The sequence below is a fragment of the Microdochium trichocladiopsis genome (assembly GCF_020744255.1).
Source record: "Microdochium trichocladiopsis strain MPI-CAGE-CH-0230 chromosome Unknown B0I36scaffold_8, whole genome shotgun sequence".
NCBI classification, from domain to species: domain Eukaryota; kingdom Fungi; phylum Ascomycota; class Sordariomycetes; order Xylariales; family Microdochiaceae; genus Microdochium; species Microdochium trichocladiopsis.
Window position 1 is genome coordinate 1,483,593 of NW_025763551.1, and position 25,079 is coordinate 1,508,671.

General features: G+C 56.7%; 10 protein-coding genes across 10 annotated transcripts; 4 read left to right on the top strand and 6 right to left on the bottom strand.

Moving 5' to 3' along the window:
• The first annotated feature begins 456 nt into the window (after positions 1 to 456).
• On the top strand, positions 457 to 1,481 carry B0I36DRAFT_154121 (uncharacterized protein). The gene is made up of 2 exons (XM_046148574.1): positions 457 to 1,097; positions 1,197 to 1,481. The coding sequence occupies exons 1-2, from the start codon at positions 715 to 717 to the stop codon at positions 1,300 to 1,302; spliced, it is 489 nt and encodes a 162-aa protein (XP_046009352.1). The 5' UTR covers positions 457 to 714; the 3' UTR covers positions 1,303 to 1,481.
• Positions 1,482 to 1,659: 178 nt separating this feature from the next.
• B0I36DRAFT_248289 (cytochrome P450) lies at positions 1,660 to 3,310 on the top strand (the record flags this gene model as incomplete). Its single annotated transcript, XM_046150373.1, has 2 exons — positions 1,660 to 1,807; positions 1,875 to 3,310. 2 exons carry the CDS (start codon positions 1,660 to 1,662, stop codon positions 3,308 to 3,310), a joined length of 1,584 nt encoding a protein of 527 aa, XP_046009353.1.
• A 215-nt stretch (positions 3,311 to 3,525) lies between these two features.
• On the bottom strand, positions 3,526 to 4,520 carry B0I36DRAFT_329957 (cytochrome b5-like heme/steroid binding domain-containing protein). The gene is made up of 2 exons (XM_046154778.1): positions 4,083 to 4,520; positions 3,526 to 3,863 (listed from the first exon to the last, which is right to left on the bottom strand). The coding sequence occupies exons 1-2, from the start codon at positions 4,174 to 4,176 to the stop codon at positions 3,706 to 3,708; spliced, it is 252 nt and encodes an 83-aa protein (XP_046009354.1). The 5' UTR covers positions 4,177 to 4,520; the 3' UTR covers positions 3,526 to 3,705.
• B0I36DRAFT_329962 (peptidase family M48-domain-containing protein) lies at positions 4,521 to 6,510 on the bottom strand. Its single transcript, XM_046154779.1, has 3 exons — positions 5,665 to 6,510; positions 5,136 to 5,554; positions 4,521 to 5,070 (listed from the first exon to the last, which is right to left on the bottom strand). Exons 1-3 carry the CDS (start codon positions 6,386 to 6,388, stop codon positions 4,933 to 4,935), a joined length of 1,281 nt encoding a protein of 426 aa, XP_046009355.1. The 5' UTR covers positions 6,389 to 6,510; the 3' UTR covers positions 4,521 to 4,932.
• Positions 6,511 to 7,562: 1,052 nt separating this feature from the next.
• Positions 7,563 to 9,197, bottom strand: B0I36DRAFT_248285 (ASST-domain-containing protein; the record flags this gene model as incomplete). Its single annotated transcript, XM_046150372.1, has 2 exons — positions 7,563 to 7,757; positions 7,827 to 9,197. The coding sequence occupies 2 exons, from the start codon at positions 9,195 to 9,197 to the stop codon at positions 7,563 to 7,565; spliced, it is 1,566 nt and encodes a 521-aa protein (XP_046009356.1).
• Positions 9,198 to 10,447: 1,250 nt separating this feature from the next.
• B0I36DRAFT_329965 (uncharacterized protein) lies at positions 10,448 to 11,525 on the bottom strand. Its single transcript, XM_046154780.1, has one exon. The coding sequence runs from the start codon at positions 11,330 to 11,332 to the stop codon at positions 10,817 to 10,819; it is 516 nt and encodes a 171-aa protein (XP_046009357.1). The 5' UTR covers positions 11,333 to 11,525; the 3' UTR covers positions 10,448 to 10,816.
• Positions 11,526 to 12,611: 1,086 nt separating this feature from the next.
• On the bottom strand, positions 12,612 to 13,349 carry B0I36DRAFT_365749 (uncharacterized protein; the record flags this gene model as incomplete). Its single annotated transcript, XM_046159190.1, has 3 exons — positions 12,612 to 12,917; positions 12,995 to 13,141; positions 13,218 to 13,349. 3 exons carry the CDS (start codon positions 13,347 to 13,349, stop codon positions 12,612 to 12,614), a joined length of 585 nt encoding a protein of 194 aa, XP_046009358.1.
• Positions 13,350 to 16,240: 2,891 nt separating this feature from the next.
• On the top strand, positions 16,241 to 17,574 carry B0I36DRAFT_352045 (uncharacterized protein; the record flags this gene model as incomplete). Its single annotated transcript, XM_046157071.1, has 4 exons — positions 16,241 to 16,522; positions 16,724 to 16,873; positions 17,153 to 17,396; positions 17,528 to 17,574. 4 exons carry the CDS (start codon positions 16,241 to 16,243, stop codon positions 17,572 to 17,574), a joined length of 723 nt encoding a protein of 240 aa, XP_046009359.1.
• A 1,035-nt stretch (positions 17,575 to 18,609) lies between these two features.
• On the bottom strand, positions 18,610 to 20,488 carry B0I36DRAFT_365750 (uncharacterized protein; the record flags this gene model as incomplete). The annotated part of the gene is made up of 4 exons (XM_046159191.1): positions 18,610 to 18,998; positions 19,093 to 19,200; positions 19,273 to 20,006; positions 20,118 to 20,488. The coding sequence occupies 4 exons, from the start codon at positions 20,486 to 20,488 to the stop codon at positions 18,610 to 18,612; spliced, it is 1,602 nt and encodes a 533-aa protein (XP_046009360.1).
• Positions 20,489 to 20,651: 163 nt separating this feature from the next.
• B0I36DRAFT_329975 (cytochrome b5-like heme/steroid binding domain-containing protein) lies at positions 20,652 to 21,894 on the top strand. The gene is made up of 4 exons (XM_046154781.1): positions 20,652 to 21,130; positions 21,245 to 21,279; positions 21,403 to 21,460; positions 21,660 to 21,894. The coding sequence occupies exons 1-4, from the start codon at positions 21,040 to 21,042 to the stop codon at positions 21,839 to 21,841; spliced, it is 366 nt and encodes a 121-aa protein (XP_046009361.1). The 5' UTR covers positions 20,652 to 21,039; the 3' UTR covers positions 21,842 to 21,894.
• The last annotated feature ends 3,185 nt before the right edge of the window (positions 21,895 to 25,079 follow it).

Below are 25,079 nucleotides of genomic sequence, written 5' to 3' on the forward strand. Positions count from 1 at the left end.
TTAGATTCCGCCATGCCACTTGCGTGCCGAATTTCGCAAGCAAGCCACGGTGCACGTTATCTTGGTGGAGATATGTAAATACCTGTCAGTTTCGATGCAGCGGAATCTAGGCTGGGCGTGTTCGAGCGGGTTTGCGTCTGTGCCGAGCACATCTGGACTGGTCGTGTTGGATAGTGTGTCGGCGGTTTTCGACCTGCCACAGGAACAGGCAAAGCCGCAGTGGCACGCATGTTGCTGGCATAGTACCAGATGTCTATGGTCTAAGAGAGAAACGTCAGATCGGAGGAAGAGCTACTTGCAAGATGGCGAAAACCTCAACCGATACCGGATAGGTAGACCAATCAGAGGCGCTTCTGCTAAGCAACCGAGATTGTCTGGACTTCCATGTTGGCTTTGCACTAGACTTGCTCGCAGGCGTCCCATGGCGACTTGACTACGCGTAAGCACGCTATGTTTCTCGATTGCCGGGACACAAACAAGCCCCGACTTATGCCTACCGCACGCAAACCACATGACTCGTCTTACCTTCAAGTCTGCACAACAAGGCTGCCACATGGCCGACGGTTCCTTCCCCAGGGCCTATATGAGCACAGTATCTCCATGCGGTCTTTCTGCAAGCACAAAGAGAAGTCGCCCTCTTCCAGACTCTCCGCTGTGCTTCCACTGCGAATGCACAATTGATTTTGTATATCTCACAGAGGCGGAACCAGCTGGATGGATGGCCAACATATCCAGCAAAGGTCGAAATGGCCCCCCAAGACCGTGGTGGACCCTATCACGATTTTCCATGTGACCTGCCCTCGGGCCTCGCCAGATGAATCGAACTCTTGGTTGGCATCGGCTGGCCGGGGACCCTTTTACCGACGACGTTCCCAGGAAGCTGCCGCAATAGACCCCAAGACAGTTAGCCACCAAGCTTCTGGGTCGATTGCCGGCCTTCAACTACAATCGAACTGCCCCAAAGCTCGGATTGAGGCAGCCGACTTTCGTTCTAGAGGGCGGCTTGCCTGGAAGTGCCATCCACGGACGAAAAGGGCCACGGCAGGTTCGCGCCATTGGGGCCATCCTGGCGCCGGCGTCCAAACATATCGAGCTCGGTAACTCTCTCCTTCGCAACTTCCACGGTCATACGTGGCGCCGCCCGAAACCAATCCAAGGGCATAAAGACATTGGCAAAGTGCTGAGATGCAGCTCAGTTGCAGATGCCCAGAAGAGACCTATCAATCCTCACTCTCGACGAGCCCAGGCTTAGCTTACATGGCCGCGGCGCGCTCCCCTGTCAAAGTGTCCGCCGTGGGCTGATTTGGATGCTGAAGCCGTCATGTCGTGAGAGACGATTGGCGGCTAGAGACTGCGGTCGGGGACCTAAGCCCGCCACATATGAGGGGTTGGCTCCGCGATACCTGGTTAGCGCCATCCCGACGTCAGCAGTAACTGAATGCATGGGCGTTGCACAAGCTTCGCTTGTTGGAGAGAAGGTGGCGGCACACGGGACTTATCGCGTCCAGTGCCAGGCCGACCCTTCGCAACTAGGTAGCTCATGTATAAAAAGGAGAGGGCATACCCAAGGGCCTGCCATATCTTGTGCGAGTCCGAAGCCCAGGTCGTTGTGACCAGCACTCGTCAACACATCCTCGCTGCCCTGCCGCAACGTCCAAGATGTCTGCAGCGCTCACCACCCTGGATCTTGGCTGGCTCACTTCCTTGCCCGGCCTGGCAACAATATTCGGCACCTATGTCCTTGGGCTCTCATTCTACAGACTCTACCTCAGCCCGCTCGCTGGAATACCTGGCCCCAAGATTGCTGGTGAGTCGTTGCAGACCCGAGGCCAACGACTTTAACCATAGCTGGTACTGACCATGGTGAACTCCAGCCCTCACGTCCTTGTACAATGCCTATCACGATCTGTTCGCGAACGGGGGAGGGCACTACATTTGGGTGGTCGAGGATATGCACCGGAGATATGGCCCCATTGTGCGCATCAGACCAGATGTTGTCCACGTCAATGATCCTGCCTTCATCGAGCAGCTCTACTCGCAGTCGCCCAGGGTCCGCCGTGAACGCTACGCCACGGTACTAGGAATGGCGCAGAATCCCGGCTCCATCCTCGGCACAAAAGATCATGATATGCACAGGCGGCGTCGCGCGGTGTTGAATCCATTATTCTCCCAGGCGAACGTGCGCCGCCTAGAGCCCATCATCAATGACACCTTGACCAACCTGTTTGGCCGGATGGACGGCTGGGCGCGCCAGGGAGAACCAGTTGGCTTCAACGACCCTCTCCGCGCAGCCACCAAGGATATCATCCAGGCGTACGCCTTCGGTCAAGGAGGGCCCAAGTATCTCGACATGGAGGACTGCAACAAGCCATTCTTTGACGTTGTCGGGCCACAGCCAATTTCGCACCTCAGCACCCATACCCTCTTGCTCAGCAAGCTGTTGCAGAAGATGCCTCCCGCCTTGATGATACGCCTTATCCCCCGTGTCGCTGTCTTCATAGAGTACGCGCTGGACATCCACGCGCAGATTGATGCCTTGCGTGGTGCCAAGGATCTTCCAGAAGGCCGCACAATCTTCCACGAAATCTTGACAAGTGACATTCCCGAATCGGAAAAGCAGACCAAACGCCTCGGCGAGGAAGCCTTGATCATGGTCATCGCTGGCTCCGACACCACGGCATCAACTCTGGCTTGCATCATGTACCATGTGCTGGCGGACAGAGAGCTGCTCCGCCGCCTCAAGGCGGAGCTCGAGACGGTCATGCCCAACCCAGACGATCTCCCTGCAGCGTCCAAGCTCGAGAGCTTGACCCTGCTCAATGCCATTATCCAAGAGGCCATCCGCCTGTACCCCGGCGCCACGCATCGGCAGGATCGGATGGCGCCAGACGAGGATCTCGTTTATACCAACCCAGACTCGGGGACGACATATGTCATCCCGCGAGGATACGGCATCGGCATGACGGCACCTCTGGTCAACCGCCACCCATCCATCTACTACCGGCCCAACGACTTCTTGCCCGAGCGGTATATTGAGAACAAGAAGCTGGACAAGTACCTGTTCTCCTTCTCCAAGGGCACTCGCCAGTGCATCGGCATCAACCTGGCCTATCAGGAACTGCAGAGCTTCACTGCCGGGATCTTCCGCAAGTACAGTCTGTACGACCCGGACAAGGGCGAGAATGGCCAGGGCGGGCCTACGCTTGAGCTGTTCGAGACCACACGCCGGGATATTACCATGCATGCAGACTGTGTTACACCCAAGCTGCCCCCGGGGAGTCAAGGCTTGAGGTTGAGGATCCGCAATTGAGCTGGTGTTCCAGAGTGCGAAGGGCAAGCTCGTGTTGCATAGGCATTCGAATATGTGCTAGCAATGTCAGCCTAACTTGTTGCGAGCTCAATACAGACGAATGAATGTCTTGTTGTCTTGAATCTCGACAAGGCACACCGCTGAATATGAGATAAAAGGGTTTGCATTTCCAGCATTATCGCCTTTAGGCTCAGTTATCATCACAGAAACCCCTGCGCATAGATGTATGAGTGTGTATGCGTATATGGTCATTGTAGTTGCTATAGCCACATGTAAATGCGCGTGTCTGCACGCGTTCGGTATATGTATAATATAAGCATTGTCTCGTGTCTTCAAAACCTTCTATCTCCCCCGCCGTACGTTCGTCCGTTCCCGAGATGTCTGTCTGCGTCTCTCTACAGCTTGGCCGACTCGGCGAGCGTGCCGATCTTGAGCTTGTCGCCGTACTTGTCGAGCACCGTCTTGCCGTGGTACTTCCAGAACTGCTTGGACGCGTCCTTGCCGGCCATGCGCTTGAGGATCTTGGCGCCGCCAGGGTGCTCGTCGAGGAAGTCTGCTCCCGAAAGTTGTGGTTAGCACGATGACATGCCGAGAACCGCGGCGCTGGGGCCGGCATGAAGACAATTCGCAAGTGGGCAAGAGCCAGCTGGCTGGTATGGCGGGATGCCTCTGCGAGCGGGTCGCGTTCGGCGGTGGCGGCGCACACCGATGTGCGCCAGTTTTCTTGGACGAGGAGCGCTGGAAGAAACAGGCGACGAGGGGCTGGGCTTACTTGAAATGTCGTACACGCCGTTGTCCACAGCGAGCCACAGGCTGTCGCCGTCCTTGTGCTCGCCAACCTCCTTGAGAGTGAAAGTCTTGGACATGGTTGCTGGCTGGTTTATCTGTGTGGATTTGCGAAATCAAAGAAGCCGAGAGGCGGGAATGGCAGACTGTCTTGCTCGTGGTCAGCTTGGGTTCGTGTCGCTTGTGTCTCATGGCTTGTGAGGTGCGGTGTCGGGGGGCGGGCAGGTCCGCTGGGGTAACGGTCCTATGCAGGCATTTGCGAGGACAAGGCCGCGTGGTTCTACACGTACAGCGGTGCGCAAAGATGCGGAGGTGGTCGAATGTGCGTGATCTGGAGGGAGACGGGGCGAAGCGGGCACGAGAGAGACAAGATCACGAGCGGTGCTGTCGCCAGTAATGTACCGCTGGCGGCGGATGACATGGGGCAGGCGCCTGGGCAAGGCCAGTGACGCTCCTTCCCCAGGCTGGGCGGGAGGGACCCGCAACCAGCGGCCTGGAGAACGAGGCGCGGACCTCGGCACAACCCATGGCAGGCCTCGCCCCCAGGCAGGTCCCACGCCGACAGTGTTAAGTCTCCACCGCCCATTTCGAATCCCAGAGCCCGGATTGGCTAGGGCAACGTGGATGGCACGGCCGAGGCCGTCTCTGCCCCGGCCGGCGTGCCTGGGGTCGCTTGCTTGCTCCGCATAGACAAAGGGAGCATTCGATTCTTCATGTGCTCGTCAAGCGCGACACGTGTGGTGTGTAAATGCTTGCTGGTCGTATTTGTACATGCAGCAGATTCTCTGGAGGGCAACGAGCTTGGCTGAAGTCTGACTGACATTTTGTGCAACCATCTATTGTATAATCACTCCCCGTTCCAACGCTCTCTTGAACAGGTCGGCGAATGCCGATGTTCCTTGACAGTCGCTCTTCTCCATCTTCTCCAGGGCTTGCGGCATCCACTCGGAAATCTTTTGGATCCGATTGTGGTTCTGCGTCATGGTTTGTCAGTGACTCTGTCGCATCAAGGGAACAAAACTTGCTTGGGTACACTGACCGATGGGTGTGTGCTGAGCCACTCGGGCGGCTCGAGCTGTTGCTGCCTTTCCATCCGCTTCCAAAACGCAAGAGCTTGCCGTGGATCGTAGCAAGCCTCCGACATCATCATAAGGCCAATGTAGTCCGCCTCTGTCTCCTGTCTGCGTCCCATAGGCCGGCCAAACAGCAGGTCCAGGATCGAGTTGCCCAGCCAGTAGCCACCGATGAGGGCGAATCCGCCGGTCAGCAGGATCACCGAGCCCAGCAGGATGTTGGTTCCAATCTGGCCCGACATGCGCTCCGCAACGTGTTCTGCGAGGTTGTGTGCGATCTCGTGGCCCAGGACCGCCGCCAGGCCATCTTCGTTCCTCGCGATCGGTAGTAGGCCACTGTGCACAAACACCTTGCCTCCAGGGAGTACAAAGGCATTTGCAGTGCCTTGAGAAAACGCAATCATTAGTCCAGGGTCTCCATTTGATACCGTCTCTCAGAAGAATGGTAGGGCAATGTACATATAGAAAACATGAGCAAGGCAATCATATACTTACCAGGATCATCAATCACTCTGATCTCCCAATTGGCATCCTCCATGCCAGACACTGGAATCAGCCTCTTCATCACCCTCTTGACCATCTGCACGCGCCAGTCCCAGTCGCCTAGGAACCTGCCCCCCTGCCGCTCAACGTCGTATATGATGCGCTTGACCTGCTCGTCGGCGACCTTCTCCACCGACTCCTGGCTGAAGCAGTTGAACCGCCGCCGCCCGGACACGGGCACCGTCTGCATGTTGGCAAAGTAGAACGCAAAGGCTCCCGCCACCGCGAGCACAGCGATCGCCTTGGAGCTCGGCGCCCGCGCGACGCGGCCGATGCGGCTCGTCGTCGTGAGCGGCTTCGCGCGCCGCAGTTCCTCATACGGGTCCAGCCGCACGCGACCTTTGCCGCCGCGGCTGCCGGCCAGGCTGTCGTAGTAGTACCAGTACGTTCTGTTCTCGTCCCGGCCGCCGCCACCGCTGCCGCTGCTGCTGCTGCCTGTGCCCGTGCGGTCCGAGGGTTTGCGATCGCGGTTATTCGGGTGGTTCGGGTGGTCCTCCGGCCATTCCCACTGTTGGGGCCGCCTGGGGCTCCGGGAGAAGCATCGCTGCTGCTGAGAGGCGTGTAGGCATCGTACTCGGGACGCAAGCAGTCGGTGCGGTGCTGCTGCTGCTGCTGCTGCTGCTGCTGCTGCTGACGGGCAACCCACCACGGGCTGCAAGGCTCGAAATGTCCGCATCCTCGCCGCAGCCGGGGTCAGCGCATCGAGACCCTCTGGTCCTCGTCGCGTGCTTTCTGCGGCGCGATTGGCGACCTGCTGGATGCCGGGAGACTGGGCGTTGGCTGCGGCGGTCCTGATTGATGCAGGTGTGAGCCAAGGCACTCGAAGCAGCCCCTCGGCCTTTGGTCACACAGCTCTCGTCCCCACCAGTGACGCAACGTGCATCTTCACAACCTCCAAGCTCCACTCCCATCTTTCACCACGCTCGTGATAATAACACCGCTCTCCATGGCGAACTGTGCCAAAACCATGGCTTCTTAATATCACAATATATACTCAATCAGAAAATTCGAGGCACCTACAGGTTCTTCAGAGATTACTATACTTGTTTCAAATTGCCGCGCAAAATGGGCCTCTGAGCAGACAACTCCAAGGCTATCCCAAATTTTTGTTCATGCCCAGCTGGGCACCCGAGGCGTAATCCATTGATCCGCACGACGATAACAATCCGCGGAACGAACTTCACTTGGAAGTTTGCATAGGCCATTTCGTCTGCCACTTGGTGTTTTTCCACAGCCCGCTTCATCACTACCCTCTACTATGTGGCCAGGACGTGGCGGATGGCACTGCCAGTCCGTCAAGCGTTATTGCTTACACCATTTCCCCGAAGTGCTTTATTTCCGATTTCCTGGCCAGAAGCGCCTGACACCATCCGGTATGCTCTGACTATACTTCAGCAAGAATCTAGAACAGTATTCCCGAGTCAACGTTCGTTCTTTAGCGGCCCTGTGTTCAAGCCTGACGAACCGCGGTAATTCCAGCACACCATCGCACCAGGGATCAGTCAAAGGAAAACCCCGCAGCTCTTGGCTAGCTCGTGAGCGACGACCATGTCTTACGAAGTTCTGAGCAGACTGTCTGGGGCACAAGCATGTTCATAGAAGCGTCGAATAGCTTGTCCCGGTGCGTTGCGAAGTCGTCGGAGCGTGGTCTTCGAGGTCTCACAATGGCCCCCAGCACGTCGTTATCTGGCGGCGATTGGCGAGCTCCTAAGTAATGATGTTTTGTAGTCCAAGAAGGACCACTGTAACAACATTTGAATTGCTTTCCAGCCGCCCTCCTGGCCATAATGGCACCATGATCAGCGCCGCTGGACTCTTGGGGAGGTTTTCGGCTGGGAACAGCCCATTACTCAGTGCCTCCGCAATGAACGGATGATTGGTGTCGTTATGACCGTCCTGGTAGATCGCAGCGTATTGCCATGGACATCTCTGGCCTCGACCCTGACAAAGAGCGGTAGGCTATTGTCGTTGGTGTACTCAGTTTCGAAGCCACGCTTGGGGAAAATCGCCATTTCCGTCATCTGGGCTTCCGTCATTCCTCCGAACTAGCGGGTCCTCCCAATGTCAACAGCAGTTCAGCAAGAAGATCTACGAGGCTCAGCGGTGGTACATACCAGGACCCAGGTGTCAACCTCGGTTGCCCCGTTCCACGAAACATAGATCTTGTCGGACACGACAGCGATGGATGGATCCCATGCCGGCGTGGCTTTGTAGTCGAATTTGTAAGCTCTATAGAGACCGTCTTTCCCGGAGACACTGTTCGACCAAGGGCCGAACTGGATATCCATGCATAGCTGGCCGTCATGCAGGAACTCGGTAATGCTCGGTACCACGCCCCACGAAACTAGGGCACCGCCTCCAGACAAGAGCTGAGATCCTCCCTTGGCGCGCGCCTGCACACTGAGGGGGTGGTACCACTCGTATACCAGCTCGGCAGTCATCTCCTCATAGTTGAGACGGATCCTGCGGACCCTGCTGCAGTCTTCTGTACAGCCGGGGCTGTGTACCTGAACCTGTTTCTCATTGCCGATTAGATGGTTGTCGAACATGATGATCTCCGTCTCGTCCTCGTTGGCGAAGCGCGCATCATGCTGGCCAAAGAACTCGGTTGCGCGGCCGCCGCTCAGGTCGCGAAACGTGTTGGACTTGCCGCCCAACTGCCAGATGGGCTCTCCCGACGTCCCGTTGACCAGCATGAGAGCACACAGGTGGCGGGCGTTGACGATATAGTCGCCGGTCTTCGTCTTTGACACTGCATTGATGTGGAAAAAGTCCCAACCACGGCCAAACCCCTGGGTCCCACCGCCATACGGCCGGCACGGCTCGGTAAAGGCAACATGCTCTGTCGCGAGCCAAGTGAATTTCTGCTTGCCCGTCGCCAGGTTCACCTCCTGGAACCCGCCCTCCATAAGCTCGCACCCCTCCGCGGGACCGCCCGCTGCTGAGCAATCCGTCACAATCTGATGCTTTTGGGTCATGAGCACGGTTCCATCGTCGGTGACTTTGAATTCGTGTGCATCTGCACCGCCCGCCAGCCCGTCGGGCTGGACCAGAGAAAAGACATCATAGTGATCGTCCAGGAGAACACCGTAGCCGCCGATGAAGCTCTCGTTGTGCGGGTTGGCGGTAAAAGTCAGGTACGTCGAACCGTTGTACTGCTGAGGCCGCACGTCCTCGCCGCCGATCCACTGCGGATCGGTCCAGACGAGGCTGAGGTCTTTGGCAGAGAGGATGGCAGGCGCGCGGTGGCCCTTAGCGAGGGAGAGGGTGACGAAGAGATGTGACTCTGGGCTGCAGAGGCTCTGGTTCCACGAGTTGACGAGGACCCGCGGCGCCAGCAGGTCTGAAGACAAGAACGACTGCGTCGGCCGCTCGCCGTACTTGCCGTTGTTGTAGTCTTCAGCGTCTGCGGCCTGCAGGAGCGGCTCATCCGCGGCGGCCAGGCTGATCACGATGCCGGCAATGGCAATGACGTGTTGTAGCATGGCGGCGTGACGCGGGAGGACTCAAGTTGCGTTGTTTGTCCTGGTCAGCAATCTCGTGCCATGTTAGAAGAGGCAACGGACATTTCTACAAGCAGTGAAGAAGGACATTGTCTCCAGCCAGAGGCAACAGGTCAAGTGTCGTCGTAACGGCCTCCAGCCTGACCCGGTACGGTACTCCCCTCGATCAATCAACAAAGAGTGTGATTGTCTTGCCAAGCCTGGGATACATCCCTCGGCCCAGTCCTTCGAGCATACCAGGTCCAACCACATCTGACCACATGATTGTGAGCATGGCCTGCGGAATGTTGCTCCTTGACTCACGGCGGGTTAGACAAAGGGCGAGCAGCCATTGATTACTTCCGTGCCTGGTGGTGTCCACGGAAACCACGTTTTGGGGCTGCCCTCATTCCAGTCTCGCCCTAGCGCGCTTCTCTTGCACGTGCAAGTGCGGCAGAGTCGAACATCGCGCCAGCCGGGACCACGAGAGAACATGGAGCCTCCATCAGGATTCTCGGTTCACGGTGGAATCTCAACCACGCTCTGATGGCAGTATCCTTTGTGTGAAATGGTCTTTGGACTACAGGGAACGACCAATTGTGGCGCGCAGGGAAGCCTAAAGTCATTCGAGCTCGCCCTCGCCTGCGTGGACCATCCCTTGTTTACCGCGCCGACCTGACATAAGACACCGCCTAAAAGCGAGACAACCCGTAAGTCCTCGCATACCCACCTTATTTTGATTATCTGGGCTGGGGCAAAATTTTCACGAAATTGAAGTCCTGTGACAGAGATATGGATTATTAATCCCAGTCTTGCACTCTGGATGTGTAGTTACTTTGATTTCAGTCCCAGCTGGTACGTGGTGCCACGGACTCGCCGACAACATTGAATGTTTATGAGTTCCGGGCACTTTCTATTCTCCACTAGAAACAGGCAAAAAACTATGACGTCCGCAAGCAATCCAGTTGGTCTAGTGTTGCACTCAAGCTAGCAGCGCTGTGTTCGTTGTCACGCGGAGGTTGTGGATATACCCAATTGGCTTTGACTACGAGTCAGGGCCGTGCTGTATAGATCATGCGCGGAACCTCGTGATGCAGGGTCCAGTTTACCCCTGGCTCCTTGTCGTGTTTGAACCTAGCCTTCAAATCCCGAGCTGAATTTTTTTTTATTAACATGTTGCCTTTGGCTGTAAATTTGGAACACGGACCCACCACCAACACAGGATAGGAGCGTGCCTTGTTGCAACTCGACGTATTGCTCTTTCTTTTGAGACTCTCATCAAAGGCGCCCTCTCTGGCTGCAGTGACTGCCCATACGAGCCACGACCACTTACTCTGCGGCACAGGCCAACCGAAGCCACTCGAGATAAGTCCACCATGCTGACGTGGTGACAGGGCCGGCAGCCCATGCTATCCAATCATCAATTTCCACCCAAGCAGGTTCCGGAGCAAGCACGATGCTGACGGCGGGGTTCGGAGCCGACCCTTTGGTCCTTGATACGTGTTCTCGGCTGGTCAAGCCTCTTGGCCCCTCTTGTTGCCATTTTGGGCAATTCATTCCAAGTGTTTGTCCAGATTCTGGTTGTCACACCCTGCTCTGGCCAAACCCAAGTACTGTTAGGGCTATCCCACCCCCAGAAATGCTCTGGGGCCGTCCGGTCTTGCCCGGCCTAGGAGACCCATGGGGAACCACTCGCGATCCAAGTCACAGAGTCTTATTCCAGGGGCTATAGTTGTCGATAGGAGCCTCGGGCCGATTCGTCTAACAGGCCTCGTCATCGCAAAGGCAAGCGGAAGTTTCCGCACAGAGTTCCTGCCTCTCTCTGCCCGGCTGAATGACCTCGGTGGTCGGTGAAAAGCGCACTTGAGTGGCATTGGCCATGACCAGCAACCCACGGGATGAATGTTTACGCCGTCACAGTCGATGAGCCCAATCATGGGGCCGTCAGTCAGACTAGGCCACTCGCTTAGGCCGCGTCGTTCATGTCCAAATCTGGGGTTTCGGACCTGTTCCACGATCCCCATGTCTTTGGTGGTCTCGCTTTGTCCCGGAGGCATGATAGTCGCAGCAGGAACACACACCCACCCACAAGGCCACATGGATCTCGCCTCGCTAGATTTTACCAGAAAAGAAGCCATGTGCCAGGGTTTTCGACGTTGATTAGGGCATGTGACTTTTTCCCAGCCCGGTGACCCTTGCTCATGCTCTTCCTTGCAGCTGCATCTTCTTCACGTCCTTTACCCACGCCCCGGGATCCTTCTACACCGGCAACTCTCCCGCCATAGGCGCAGACTTCAAGAACCCTGGGTTAAAGGAGCGTGCGCATGTGGGGGCCGCCTTGTTTGTGCTGTGTTCTCAAGGAGCCACCACCTACATGTATGTATGGAGGTGCCTAAATAAAGACGGTGACCAGGTCTCTCTTACTACTCCTCGCTCTCGTGGCCGGGAACACCCCTCCCCTCCCCCTCCTCCCCTTCCCCTTCTCTCGTCCTGCAGGAGAAGCAGCAGCAGCAAGGTAGAAGGGTCAGGCCCAGCTGCCCGTTTTGGCCCCCAGAATCTGTCTTCTTCTCCTGCCGCTGGTGCATGTACCGTACTACTAACATTGCCCGGAAATGGTCATCACCCACTCCCGCCCACACCACCCCCTTGCCAGCGACCAGCCATTCGCTGCTCCTCTTTTCACCGTCCGGGAGGAAACCGCCCCCCCCCCCCTTCCCATCCTCCAGGTTCGACCAGCCGCAAAGATCCAATATCAGCAAGGATTCCTGAGCTAAAGCCAAGCCAAAAGCAGCCCCCCCCCCCAGTCGTATGCAGCCCTACGCAGTATGCAGGCGCCGCCAGGAGACGAGACCAGACCAGGCCAGGACATCAAACCGTGCTGGACACGGCCTGGGCCCGGGGCTCACGATCCCCCAGGCACAGAGCAGGGCTTTCTTCCACCAACCAAGCACTGGGATTATTTCCCAGTGCTTTGGTGATGGAACACTAGCGCCCGTCGGACTGTCCCCGGCCGCTGGAAGTCCCTTGTAGGCGCTGAAGATTGCATTGGGAGTCTACAGCTCGATTTTGGTAGAAACTCGTGGTTGACACGTACATCGCACACGTTTGGGTGTGCTGAAAACAGACGAGACTGGCATATTGTAAAACGGGAGTTTTCAATTCATCCCTCAGAGTCTAATCTGTGGTGGTATATGTGATTCCAACTTGAAAACATTCTCCATGACAAAAAATTACCCATCCACATACGTGTAGAACTTCTTTTGTTGCGCCAAAAACGCCAGCTTGCTTGATTTCCTGCATTAGACCATATCCTTGTCCGTCGTCGTGTACTCAATATCTCGTTGGTCTCCGTAAAAGGCATCAATATCGAAAGGAACACCAAAGTGTCGAGTTCTTCAGCGCCGGGCGTAATGCGCCTCAAGACCAGCCATCCGGCGCCGCGCCGTGAGCATACTCTACGGTATCTGAGAACATATAGAGGTTCATGGCAGCATTCGGCTGGCTGACAGACGGGTCGTATGCAAGCGGCTCATGTTGGTATTGCAGTGTGGTATCCTGGTCGCTTTTGAGTTTGACATACTCTGCTTGCAGGTTGGCGTATGCCTGACTGAGCACGTCGTTCTTCTGCTGAGCCTCGTTGAGTAGCACCTCGAGATCCTTGATGCGCTGGTCCTTGCGTTCTCTGTATGCTCGTTGCGAGGCCCTATTCTGAGCTCGACGGCGCTGATTTTGACAAGATAACATGTCAGGGTCTGTGCCACTCGATCGCTTGCGCCTGCAGGAGTGGACTGGGGACTCACCGAAAGGACTGACGGCGGAGCGTTCTTGTATCGGTTCTCTCGCTTCCGCTTTGCCTTTGGGGCATTCTCTTGGTTTTCCGCAGACGCCGTGTCGGCAGAAGGATTGAAGTTTTCTGAAGCGTAGTACCCGCTGTACTGTATGTCGTACTGCCAGGATATTAGTGACCGAGCGGGCGGTTTTGGGACGGGTCGCAATCAGGCGACAGGATGCAGAAAGTCTTACCCCGGAATCGACAGGACTCGTGGACGAGGAAGTGCTGGGCGAGTCATGATAGTGCTCTGCCTCGCCATACATGTAGGAAAATGGTAGGCTAGGAGCAAGATGGCTTGTGCTGTTGTTGCGCGAGTTGTCCATCTGTGCGGTTCCACCTGCCGCGCACAAAGTGAGGGCAGCTGCTGGGCTGGAGACGGAGGTCTTCCGAGAGAAGGCGGGGCGAGATGCTGGCTGGCGCTTTTCAATGTCTGTGGGCGCGTGTCGCGGTCCTGGGAGAGCAGATCTACGGCTGAAGAGGAGGAGCTTCGTTCGTGAATCAAGAAAACTGGAAGGAGCACTAGGCGTCCACTGCGGGAAGGAGCGACGGGTGCATTATATGCTGACATGGACTGAACGGCCTAGTGGCCACACCATGCATGTGCTAGACGTGCCTGTCCCGACATCGCCTGGCCTGGGACTGTCGTTGTTGCATCACGGCCACCCTCGCCCACTGCGCTGCACCCTTGGGACATGGTGTGGTGATCAGCCCGCAAGCCCCCCCTGCACGCCATCCTGTCACCACCATCGCATGCAGCCGCAGAGCCAGCATCGACCGAGCCACCCGCGCCGTGGAGTCGTGGCCTGCACCCGCCTAGCCTGCTGCAGCCCTGCCATCCCGCTCGGCGGGTCTCTCTGAACGGACATACCGCACGCAAGGAGCCTGCCTGACCTGGCCTGGCCGACCCCGAGGCATCCCCAGCGAGCAGCTCGATGTCCCCTCCAGGTATCCCCGTGTTCCTTGGGGACAACGGACGGCCGACTTTCCCACAGGCAGCCTTCCCAGCTAACCTCTCCTGGTAGCCTTCTCAGAATTGTTGCTTCTCGAATCTGCCAAGCCTTTCCAGCAGGCAGTCTGCACAGATGGCGACCGCCACGGAGACCTACTGGAAATAGCTCTCCATCTGTCGAAACCACGTTGCCCGGTTCCTCACCTTGCCGTTTCTGGCGTAGGGTCCAAATGACCCAAGTCGCCAAGCACAAAGTGGGTACCTCTCTTCTCGTAGGCACTCGGCAGTCCTCATAGTCCTGATAGACTCTGTCCCCTGTCCCCCACTGAACAATACTCGTCTGCTACTTGAACAGGCTCATGGTCAGACGAGGAAGCTATCGGGACCCCTCTGCCGAACCATCCTGGTCTTCGCTTGAGCTGCCCGTGATCCCGAACCTGATTATAGGTTCACGACAAAAGTGCCAAAGCCAACTCACAGCCCTCACTCGCGACACGCTACTGTATGGAACTTGGTGCTTGTTTTGTCAGCATTTCTCCGTCCGAGAACAGCATATTGCCGGGCACGGCGTGCCCCGTCGAATAGCATTCGGCCGATCCCGGTTGGCCACCGACATCCCTTCCACACAAACGGCCAAGCTGTGCCAGGGTACGACAGCCACGTACCTGGCCCGCCAGAATGGCACACTTTCCACCAACAGATGCTCTTCGCCTTGCAGTTCGTGTGAGAAAGGGCAATGACTTCATTTCTGCCTACGGAGTGGTTCTCGCTTAGACTTGGCATGCGGGTCCACCGCCGAGGAGAAAAAGCTCCAGGCGTGAGATCTTCAGCCACACGGAATCATTATGCTCCCGGCTCTGATCAATGGACTTTCCGTGACCATGCCGTTAAAGCTCGTTGTTTTCTCGTTGGGGAAGCAAACAAGATTCATATCGAAAAGCTGGTCTTGAACGACCTCTCATGGCTCATACGCGACCATTGAACACAGGCTGGCTGGGGAACGACTGATCAACGTCCATCGTCAATATGCCATTGCTGTACAGTGTCAGTCCACACGGGGCCGCACTAGGGCCTGACGCCATCACATCTGTATTTGTCAAAGTGTGCGACGCTAGTTGATGCATCAGGGGACCGCCCAATCTAGGGGTGTGCAACGAAATGACCCTTGTCGCATATCTCTTTTGTGGTCCTGGTCGAAACTCCATCTTACCCTGGCCAAATTATGTCCATATCCAGGCATTGTTCAGAGAGCCTCGATCTACCGCATCCGCATGCGCAAGCCCATACGACCCGCAGCCAGCTACAAGAGGCGATGATATATGTGCAGCCAATCAATGCCTGCAACAGTTCGATCCATGCTGCGCAACAACTTCACTATTTCAAATGAAATCGACCTTTGTTGGTCGACCTACCAAGCTCCGAATGTTGCACCAACAAACTGTTGAAGTTCTCTGAGGGCTGGTCCTGCAATACCGACTTGGTCGAGGCGACAGAGCTTTGCAAACTACCTGTGAAGTCCCGATAGACCACACACGCATAAAGCTGGCCACTCTTTCACATTGCAATATGGCGCACCGGTAGTTGGAACCCGGAACCATCAACCATCGCGCAGCCATGAACCCTGTTCGATGGGTCATGCTTACATAGCACCCCCGCTCAATCAGCACAGCAGCTCTGCTGCAGATTTGGACAAGCTGCCTATGGTTTTTGCATGGTGGAACCTTAGCATTTATTCACCTAGCTCAAGTGGCTGGCGGGGCCCCTTCCACAATAAATTTCCACAAGAGTTTCGCCTCAAGTTCTCCCTTGGGGAAGACGAGCCATGCAGATGGCTGCCTATCGGGGCGGAAGCCGCGCTCGCTCGTCCGACATGGAGTGGGTGCTACAGCAGAGGCCTCTGAGCAGAACCAAGCTGCCCTTCACCTCAGCCAAAGTCCCACAGTGGTAATATGGCAATTGTGTCAATCGATGTCAATTGCACACTATGCTGCAGCATTGCTTAGGAGCCAAGATGGAGCGGAATGAATGTATATCGCACCAGGCCGCATCCAACCGCATCGGGCCGCGTCAGGAAAAGGCAAGCAAGAGAAGCGCCATCGTCGTATTTGGCAGGCATTCAATGGACTTCCGCCGGAGCTGCTGACCTCGAAGTACCGCCTTTGTATTGGGGCTGTATACCTGAGTCTTCGTTCTGGGGTGCTGCCAAACTACTGCTGGGCAGGGACGTCTCCGAAGGAGGGGCCGGAATGGACGACCTTCGAGACCATGACCATGTGCCAACCCACCCCCTCGGCCATCCCACCAACAGGACTAGTTGCTCCACACACGCCCCATCACGCATCCATCGTGCCCACCTCTGAGCTGGGGGGTGGGGTGCTGTTCCCCATTGTGCATCATCAGGGTCATGGTGTTCGATATTGCTCTGGCAGGCCGTGCTCCGCCACGGGCGACTTTTACCGCCTCTTGGCTTTGCACGATTGGTCAGACGAGTCGGCCCCCATAGGAAAAGGCGGACTTGGCGATTGCAGCCTGGGCGGTGGCCTGCAGGTGCATGAGCACCGCGACCCCGATCTTCCAGAACGGACCCCAATGCGGGAGGTTCAGCAACAATGGTGCGGTGCGGCTCGGTCAAGCCCACATCGGCCGAAATAGACTGACCCTGGTCACACCACTGCGGCTTCTTCATCTGGCTCTCTGCCAGTTTTTTCTGCTTTTCTGCAGTTCTGCAGTTCTATCGACCTTTCGCAGACGACTGGCTCAGGCACAGCGAGCACTCGGCTGCGGGAGCTGTACCCTTGTTGGGCCAACCCTCAACGCCGAGGGCGCGAGGACTTCACAGGCAAGCACGACGAGGATGCTCCCAGCAGAGACGATGCTCGCCTGTACGTCTTGTCCGAGGTGACGAGACGGCGGCGTTGAAGCGCTGGCTTCCTCCATCCCAAGGTCCCGACAGTGAGGGAAAGGGGCCGCACGATCTACCCCAGGATTCGGCTGGCGAGCCGACCGGGGTATGTCCCAAAATAACCTGCCACCCTTGAGAAAGTGGGGACGATTACCTCAGGAACAGGCCTGCAAGTGTGCTGGCTTAGCAAGCCAGGCGGCTCCACCCTCGCATGCACCTTCGGCTCGTCCATGCCTGCTCGCCTGCACTCTGGATTGGCTGGCGTCGCTATCTAGTCCGCCATCGTGCTAGTTCACGTCGCACGGAATGCCGCGTCGGACGGCAGAGTGACTCTTGCCGGAGCTGCCTGGTGGCATCAGAAGTGGCCATCACCTGCACCTACACCTGCACCCGCACCTGCGCCTGCACGAAACGCAGCCGCACAGCCAGCACGTATCTTTTGGCCCCGTTCCGCCTTCGACGCCGCATCCGCCGGTGCCCCTGCACGGGCCTTTTTGCGGCGGCCCAGGCAGGACGCCTGTCAGTGTGTGTGGTTGTGTGTGTGTGTGTGTGTGTGAGAACGGCCTGATTCCGGGGTGACAGTGCATGACAGAGAGAGCAGCCAGAGTGCGGGATGGCATCATGGGCGCGCGGCCCCAACAATGCCAAAGGGCGCAGGGACTACTGCAAGCCCCAGACCGCCGTTGTTTCTCTCTGAACCTTCGATAACTTAACACCAGTTGGTGACGAGGGCAGGGAACTTGGCCGCTCCCATTCCGCGAGTTGTCGATTGTGTAACACTCCCCATCCCCTCCCCCCACCCGGCGCTCTCTCGGGATTTGAGTGCGGCGCACCGGGCTTTGCTTGCTGAATCGCACATCACATGCTTGGGCTATGGGCGGGAGTCCCGATGGACGGCGAGCCGGCATGGCCGTCAGATAACGTCAATGTCGGTCCCACGGTTGGCGACATGTTGCTTTCTCTAACCCCCCTCCCCGCTCCCGCAAAAGCAAATCCCCGGCAGCAGTCAGCTTTGCTATCTCCGGCCGTTGTTCTGCAGCCGACGATCCCCCCGGCCCGGGGAGCCAAGGCGGCACGCCAAGGAAGAAAATATGACTCCGACTTTATGAGTTATGAGCCATGCATGGCTGCTTGGCCCAAAGTCCTCGGTGTTAAGCTCAATCGCCGTTGGACCATCGACGCGCGCTCTCTCTCACTCACTCGCTCAAAAAGGGCCACGCGTCGTGTGGTGGCTGTGACATTACTCGTCATCAATGCCCTCACTCCTCGGTATAAGCAGTCACGAACCACACACATCGTGATTTTCTGGACAGGCCAGCACTTGACTGACTGCTGGACCTCGGCCCACGCAAGTGATGATACCAAAGTCCCAGGGGGTTGTCGAATCACGATTGAATATCACAACTACTAGGCATTGAGATATATGTCACCTGCCACAAGACGACGAAACCCCCCTGGCACTTTTAACCAGTGCGCCTTTGCCACCCCCCCAATGGGAGCTTGGACTGGGCATCTCAGTCGCACATCTCAAGTAAATACCGCCACCGGGGCTCGTCAATTCGATGGTAGAGGGTTCATGCAAGTGTTGGTATACAGGTGAGTGTCTTACACTATCAAACAACAAGACCGGCTCGGCTTGCCAGACAAGCAAATGGAATATGTCGTCCATACAACATCCAAAAGCGGTCGATTCCGCTACCGAAGCCGAAACGGCCCATTCAGCACCAGCCTCCTACCGATTCGTCGTGGTCGTCTGGGCCGAAGGCCTATCCAGCAAGTCCAGACCCGCCTGAGCCTGGTCCACACCCTCGGGGAAGTTCAGTTTCTTGCTCATGGCAAGGCTCTCCTGAAACCAGCGCCTCGCCTCCATAACGTCGCCACCCATGCTCGCAATTGTGCCTAGATTGCACAAGGCGACGGCGCAGGCCGCGTCGCATTCCTCGGTGCGGGCCTCGCCCTGGACCTTCTCAGATGTGGCCTTAGCCTGGAGCGCCCATTGGCGGGCACTCGCAAGCAGAGACTGCCGCGTGGGTGGCTGTGCATGTGGTGATGATCCTGCAGCCTGGGCGTTGATTGGGGGTCTGATGGGTTGCTGCGCCAGGGAGATGGCCAGATTGTTCACTGTGTGATATGGTCAGGACTCCTATGGAGGATGGGGAGGGGTAAAAAGGGGGGGGGGGCAAATCATGAACCAGAGGTGGGCAGAGTGACTGACTTATGACTGCAGTATGGCAGCTATCCTTGGGCGAGAGCGTGATGGCCTGCAGGAAGGCAGGCGCCGCGAGGTAGTGATATGACTTTGACTCGTAGTGCTGGCCGAGCCCTGTGTGGTGTTTTGGTCAGCATCGATGCACGTCATGCTCTGTTTTTGCCACTTCGGTAGTTGATCACTCACTCTCCAGCTCAGCCCCTAGTTCCTCCTCGGTGAACCATGGTCCTTCGCCTTCCTTTACTCCTTCTGTCTGTCTTCTGTGAAGCTCCTTGAGGGTGGTCTCGACCGCCCATACCAGGCGCTCCCCTGCAAGGTCGTTCTCGAGCACATGAGGATCGGCGTAGAGGTCACCAAGCTTGGTGTTGATCTTGACCATCATCGCCAGGATCCTGTTGCGTTTTCTCCACAAGGTTTCGTACTCGAGCTGCTTTTCGAGAAGAGTGTCGGGCTTATCCGGGTCCTTGGCCTTCTCCTTGGCCTGCTCCAGGGCCTTTTGCATCCTCGGGCTCAGAGCGGCCTCCTCCAGCGGGACAGTCAGCTTGCCGTCCTTGCCCACCTTGCCGTCCCGGACCATCTGCTCAAACTTGTCCATCCAGCCGTTGCAAGCCTTGAAGAGCTCCTCGAGGACCTGGATCGCTCCTTTGTACGAGTGGAGGCCTTCGAGCCACTGCGCGATCTGGATCCGGATGCCCATGATCTCGTCGTGGAACGGGTCGATCCCATGCGCCTTGCACTGCTCGATGGCCTTGTTGTACCACTTCATGGCGAGCGCGGGCTCGGGGGAGTAGTTTGTGTAGTAGAGGGCCCGGCGGAGGGACTGCGCGACGTCGTCGGGGAAGACGGTGAACTGCGAGGATTGGAAGTAGGTGAAGTACTGGTATACCAGCATCACGATGCCTATGCTGATGAATGCCAGTCTGTGTGGCCGGGGGCGGGCGCGCAGAAAGTGAGGGAAGCGTCAGTACACAACACAACTACATGCCATGGTTCGTCTCCAAGAGGGCAGCGAATTCCCCCGTCTCACTTACAGTCCGAGCGCAATCACAAGCTCTTCGGGGCTCTGCCTGTACAGCTTGCGGAAGCCAGAGCCCGTGAATGCCCTCATGAGGGGTCTGAAGTCCAAGCCTTTCTTTAGGACGTGGAAGACCTCCTCTTTCGTCAATGGCTTCTGTTTCGGTGGTGGTGGCTGCTGGTGGGGCCGTTTCGAGTTTGTCGAGTCGGACTGCCACCGTACCTGGGCTTGACGCATCAAGGTCGCAATGACAGTGGCGTGGCGATTCCGCGTGGCCGTTGCGAGAAACATGTCGCTGAACGCCGGCTGCATCCCCGTTGCGCTTTGCGCCAGGCGGAGGCTGCCATGGCTGGAGCGCATTGCGCCGCGGAGGCCTGGGGCGAACATCGCGCGCGCACGCCCTCGAGTCACGATCGCGTGGGAGGAAAGAGACTGGTCTGCGCTCCTATATCGAGGCGTCGGAGCCGGAGAGGTGCTGCATGTCCTCTAATGGCGATCAGGACAATGGGCGGCGTACAAGGCTGTCGTGATCGTGATTGCTGCAGCCCGAGCTCTCCAAAATTATCAGAGTGACGTCTGGATACTATGGAGGTCGGCGGGTCAATCCGTGCGTGACTCCGTGCGAAGCTGCCTTCCGGGGCGTGCTGCGCCTGTATCTCGCACTGCCCCCGCGACTTCTCCACCGCGCCTCGTGCAGTGTCGCCATCACCAAATCGGAGGCTCATTGGACGAGCCTCGGCAGCACTTCACGGCCGCTTTCTTAAGCGGGGCACTTCATCTTCAGCTTCACGACACACCGCGAAGCGTTTACGCTCTAGATCAGTCACGGTTCCAGGAATCCGTCCATCCTTTTGAATTACCGGCCGGAAGCCTCTTGTACACTTCGAGCTCGCACTCCTACCCCGCCATCATCAAAGAACGAGCGCAACACATTCACCATGGGTGGCAAGTTCGAGCCTAAGGAGCCCGTCAACCTCGACCCGCCCAAGAATGACCCCATCTCCCTCGAGGAGCTCGCCAGGGCCAACGGTATGAGCCCGAATACTTCTTACAGTCACCGCGGATCGTTTTGCAGAAGCTCGCTGCCGGCAGCCTCACTCTCAACTCACAGGGCGACTGTGTGCTAACTCCGCAATCGTGCAGGTTCTGAGGGACAGAAGGCATATGTCGCCATCAAGGTAGGTATCTAACCGAGGTTCCAGCTCACAAGCTTCTCAGATTGACCTGATCACATTTCTCTCATGGACCCATGCGTGGAACAGACCAATCGACCTGACACTGACCGTTGTGCGATCTCCCAGGGCAAGGTATATGATGTGACTGGTAACAAGGCCTACCAGACGGGTGGTTCTTACAATGGTAGGTGTCCCATCCTCGCTCTGCAAACACAAGGGTTTCAGATCATTCCGAGACACGCACTTCCCTGGTGTCCCCCATACCTACCTAGCTTCCCAGCGTTTGGCTTGGTGCCAGATCCCCTCGCAGAAATCCTTCTTCCTTCTGGCCCCCTCAAGTTTCTCTAGACTTATACTTTTCCGGCTGACCCGATCCTTCTCAGTCTTCGCTGGCAAGGACGCCTCACGCGCGCTCGCCAAGACGTCCACAAAAGCAGAAGACGTCAAGCCCGAATGGCAAGACCTGGATGACAAGGAGAAGGGCGTCCTGAACGACTGGGACACCTTCTTCTCGAAGCGCTACAACGTCGTCGGCATCGTGGAGGGTGCCACCAACACCGAGTAGATCCGGCCTTTTTCTTTTCTCCATCGACGAATCTGATTTATTTGAGACATCGTTCCGTGGCCGTGACCCTTTGTGTGTGTGAAACAACGTGGATATACATGTCTGGCTTGCTGGCTGTGATCTTTGGGGTCTTCTGCAAGTGACGACGGCTCGGGAAATCGAGCGTTAAGCTCCAGTCGATCTGTGGCACTGGCTTATCGATGAATGTCACGATGGCTGGATCTCATATGCATAATGCATGGCAGTCATCATGTCTCCCAGCTGCACGGACTGGACGTTAAGAGCGATTATTCAAGAGCCATAGTGCAAGCCGGGACGGAATGAAGCCCAAGCTATGGAACGCTCGGTGACTCGGTCATTGCGGAAACTGCATACACACTTGAACTATTATTCCCAGTAGCCCGAAACTACAAGAGCGTTGATACATTACGTCCGCGCGCAAGTGGGAATGCAGTATTGAGTGCTTGTCCGGCATTTGCGTTGTTCGATCTCCTTGATACATGTTGTCAAGTTGCTATTTCTAACGGGCAATCGAGCCTCGGAGGAAATACCTGTTTTCATGAACCTTGGGATGCTATGGTCTTCACCGAAAGGCCTTGTTGTTTGATCATTATGAAGCCGATGACCATACACTCCGCAGTGGTGACCTCAGACTACGGCAGTATCTAGTTGACCAATACCTCCCCGGCTCTACCGCTTCCATGTTGGCCGGAATATGATTCGCTCCGAGCCACGCCGCCATGTGTACCAAGGTCCTTCCCGCCACCTGCAGCATATGGTCTCACTTGTCCTATGCCTGTGCCTCCATCAATATATCGAGTACGCATCCGTGGCCGGTGCCAAAACCAGCTGATATAGACAAGGCATAACCGCTCGCTGCTTGACGGAGAACTCCAGCACGTTGGAGTAGGCTCAACTTGCGCTTGGCTGAACCACACGCCCGTCGACAACCCGCACGCCGGCTCTCTCGCAGTTCTCGCAAACACGGCCGGTCTGCAGCCACGATGCGCGCAGGAACTGGACTCGTGCGCACTTGTGCTGCGGGTGGTTGCGTGCAAAATGGCAGTAGCATTTCAGGCGGTACACGGCGTGACCGCACTCAAACATGAACTCGTCGAAGTCGCACATCGTTGTGTTGGTGTCGTGGCTGGTCCTGTCTGACGGAGCAATCGTTGGTTGACGTGCATCGAGAGGTATGGTGGCTTGCCGAGATCAACATGGACTGCCTGTCGTCCGCTTCTTGGGGCTGGTTCTTCTTGGGTGCCACGGTAGACCCCCGAAATGCTCGTGATTGGATGGCCTTATTCCCCAAGAGTGACCTTTGGCGTCGTTGTACGCCAGATCTCCTTTGTGTCCTTGTTCTTTCCTTCGTGGCCACGATTGAGATCGCCGAGGGCTCATGTTTTGTGGCTTGGAAGACAAGTTCTGTCGCGCAGAGAACAGACAGGTTCGTTGATGACAAGAAATCCCATGGCTCTTTATAGAACAAAAACTTGCCAAGTGTTTGATACTGTCTGTGAGGTAGGCTACAGTGTCAACAGTGGTCTGGTTTCAAAAGGTCCCTTCGTTCTGAGCTCTGCGCCGACATCAATATAATCAGTGCTGGTCGAATGTCTCATCCAAAGGTGTGCAAGACATATACATCACCATATGCCTGGGTTTACTTGCCCTTGAGAGGTCATGTTGTGCAACATCCCGTGACCGGTGGGTTTACTTGCAGACCGCTGTGCAGAGATGATGAGGCTCGAGCGCGAGGTGATAGGTCATTCAAATGCTTGTCATGGTAACCGTCGAATTTCTTCCATTCGTAGACTGAAGCTGGGCTGCGGGTTACGAAGGCACCGCGTCGTCAAGAGCCATACAATAAGTGCCCAATATTAGTTGAAGAAAGATTGTGGCCGCCAACTCTCGCTCTCGCTGGAACAAGCACACATCTCCAGGCTTTCTGCCGCAGATAATCGAATTCGAATCACGCTGCATGGCATATGGGCCCTCGGGCCCTGGCTGATCTAGTGTGTCATCTGACAAGATTTGGTCTCGACTGTTCAAACAGAATCGTGTTAAGCACGTGCGACACGGGTACGCGCGTGAAGCACTACGTTTGGCGACATCTGGGAAGGAAACGAGCATAGCTGCCCATGCAAGGCCTGCTGCACGTACCCCGTCAACTGCACCTCAGCGCGTGCGGCTTCGCAGAATTCGGATGACACGCCTATGTTGTTTGATTCGAAGAAAGCATCAAGACCAAGCGGACGGCATGACCCCCAAACGGGGTAGCGCCTCGGCCAGTCTGATAAAGTCGGAGGAGTCATTCCTTGATTGCTCGTGTGACCTCGTCTTGTAAAGTTGGTGTGCAGGGTGGCCAGCACCAGGCCCTGCCCAGGTGTATATCTGCTGTTCCCTGAGGAAGGGTGGAGTCGGCAGCACTAAGCTTAACGACATTGCCATCCGCTCTATAAGAGGATGCGCAGCTGGGCCACGAGCTGCCATCATATTGTGTCAACTGTGCAGGCTGCTGTCTCTGCATCGAGTCGATCTCATCGAGCAATGAACGACAATCACTACGACTCGCATGAGACACGCTGGGGCGAGAGGTGCAGTGCCGGGCTGGAGCTCAATTGCAGGGACGCCATCGCGAACATGAGGCGTCTGGTGGTATTCACGTCTGTCATGCTGGGGTATTCTGCGAGCTCGTACAGTCAATGACTGCAGCGTGTCGTTGATAAGAAGCATGCTTTGTCGTCGAACAAGCCATGCGCGATTGCATGTGTGTGCATGCATGATTATGTCAAGCTCGAAAGCGGTGGTGGTGGCTTGGGTGTGGTTGCCTTATTTTCTGGGGTGCTGGTGCGCGGCGGGCGACTCCTGGGCGGCCGTGGTTGCCTTGCCTTGGCACAACCATTGACTGGGCACATGCGTGCCCTCCTCCCGTTCCCTCCGCCACCCTCCAACCCACGTCACATCCCACCACCTTCGAACGGCCTCTTTTCTTGACTTTTCCATCCCTCCTCTGATCCGCCATTCTTCGTGTCCCCCGCGGCAAGGAGAATCTGCAATACCACTCGGTGCGAGTCACATACTCGACGCTGAAACCCGGGACGGCAGCCACATTGTCCACTTTGTTCCGCCTCCCGCAAGCTGCTGCCTGTTTCTGTCGTTGCGCATTGCAGCCCTCGCCTTTTGTGCTGCGCATTTCCTGCCCATTTGGAACTCCCAAAGCCGGCTATTTCCCCCGATG

Excerpts from the sequence above, each read along its gene's own strand:
- B0I36DRAFT_154121 (XM_046148574.1), top strand. The coding sequence starts at position 715 with ATGGATGGCCAACATATCCAGCAAAGGTCGAAATGGCCCCCCAAGACC. Across the intron at positions 1,098-1,196 it reads GTCCAAACATATCGAGCTCG|TTGCAGATGCCCAGAAGAGA; the intron begins GTAACTCTCTCC and ends GATGCAGCTCAG.
- B0I36DRAFT_329965 (XM_046154780.1), bottom strand. The coding sequence starts at position 11,332 with ATGGCTTCTTTTCTGGTAAAATCTAGCGAGGCGAGATCCATGTGGCCT.
- B0I36DRAFT_329962 (XM_046154779.1), bottom strand. The coding sequence starts at position 6,388 with ATGCGGACATTTCGAGCCTTGCAGCCCGTGGTGGGTTGCCCGTCAGCA. Across the intron at positions 5,555-5,664 it reads CAGAGTGATTGATGATCCTG|GCACTGCAAATGCCTTTGTA; the intron begins GTAAGTATATGA and ends CGTTTTCTCAAG. Across the intron at positions 5,071-5,135 it reads GGCTCAGCACACACCCATCG|AACCACAATCGGATCCAAAA; the intron begins GTCAGTGTACCC and ends ACCATGACGCAG.
- B0I36DRAFT_329957 (XM_046154778.1), bottom strand. The coding sequence starts at position 4,176 with ATGTCCAAGACTTTCACTCTCAAGGAGGTTGGCGAGCACAAGGACGGC. Across the intron at positions 3,864-4,082 it reads CGGCGTGTACGACATTTCAA|ACTTCCTCGACGAGCACCCT; the intron begins GTAAGCCCAGCC and ends TTTCGGGAGCAG.
- B0I36DRAFT_329975 (XM_046154781.1), top strand. The coding sequence starts at position 21,040 with ATGGGTGGCAAGTTCGAGCCTAAGGAGCCCGTCAACCTCGACCCGCCC. Across the intron at positions 21,131-21,244 it reads GGAGCTCGCCAGGGCCAACG|GTTCTGAGGGACAGAAGGCA; the intron begins GTATGAGCCCGA and ends GCAATCGTGCAG. Across the intron at positions 21,461-21,659 it reads GACGGGTGGTTCTTACAATG|TCTTCGCTGGCAAGGACGCC; the intron begins GTAGGTGTCCCA and ends GATCCTTCTCAG.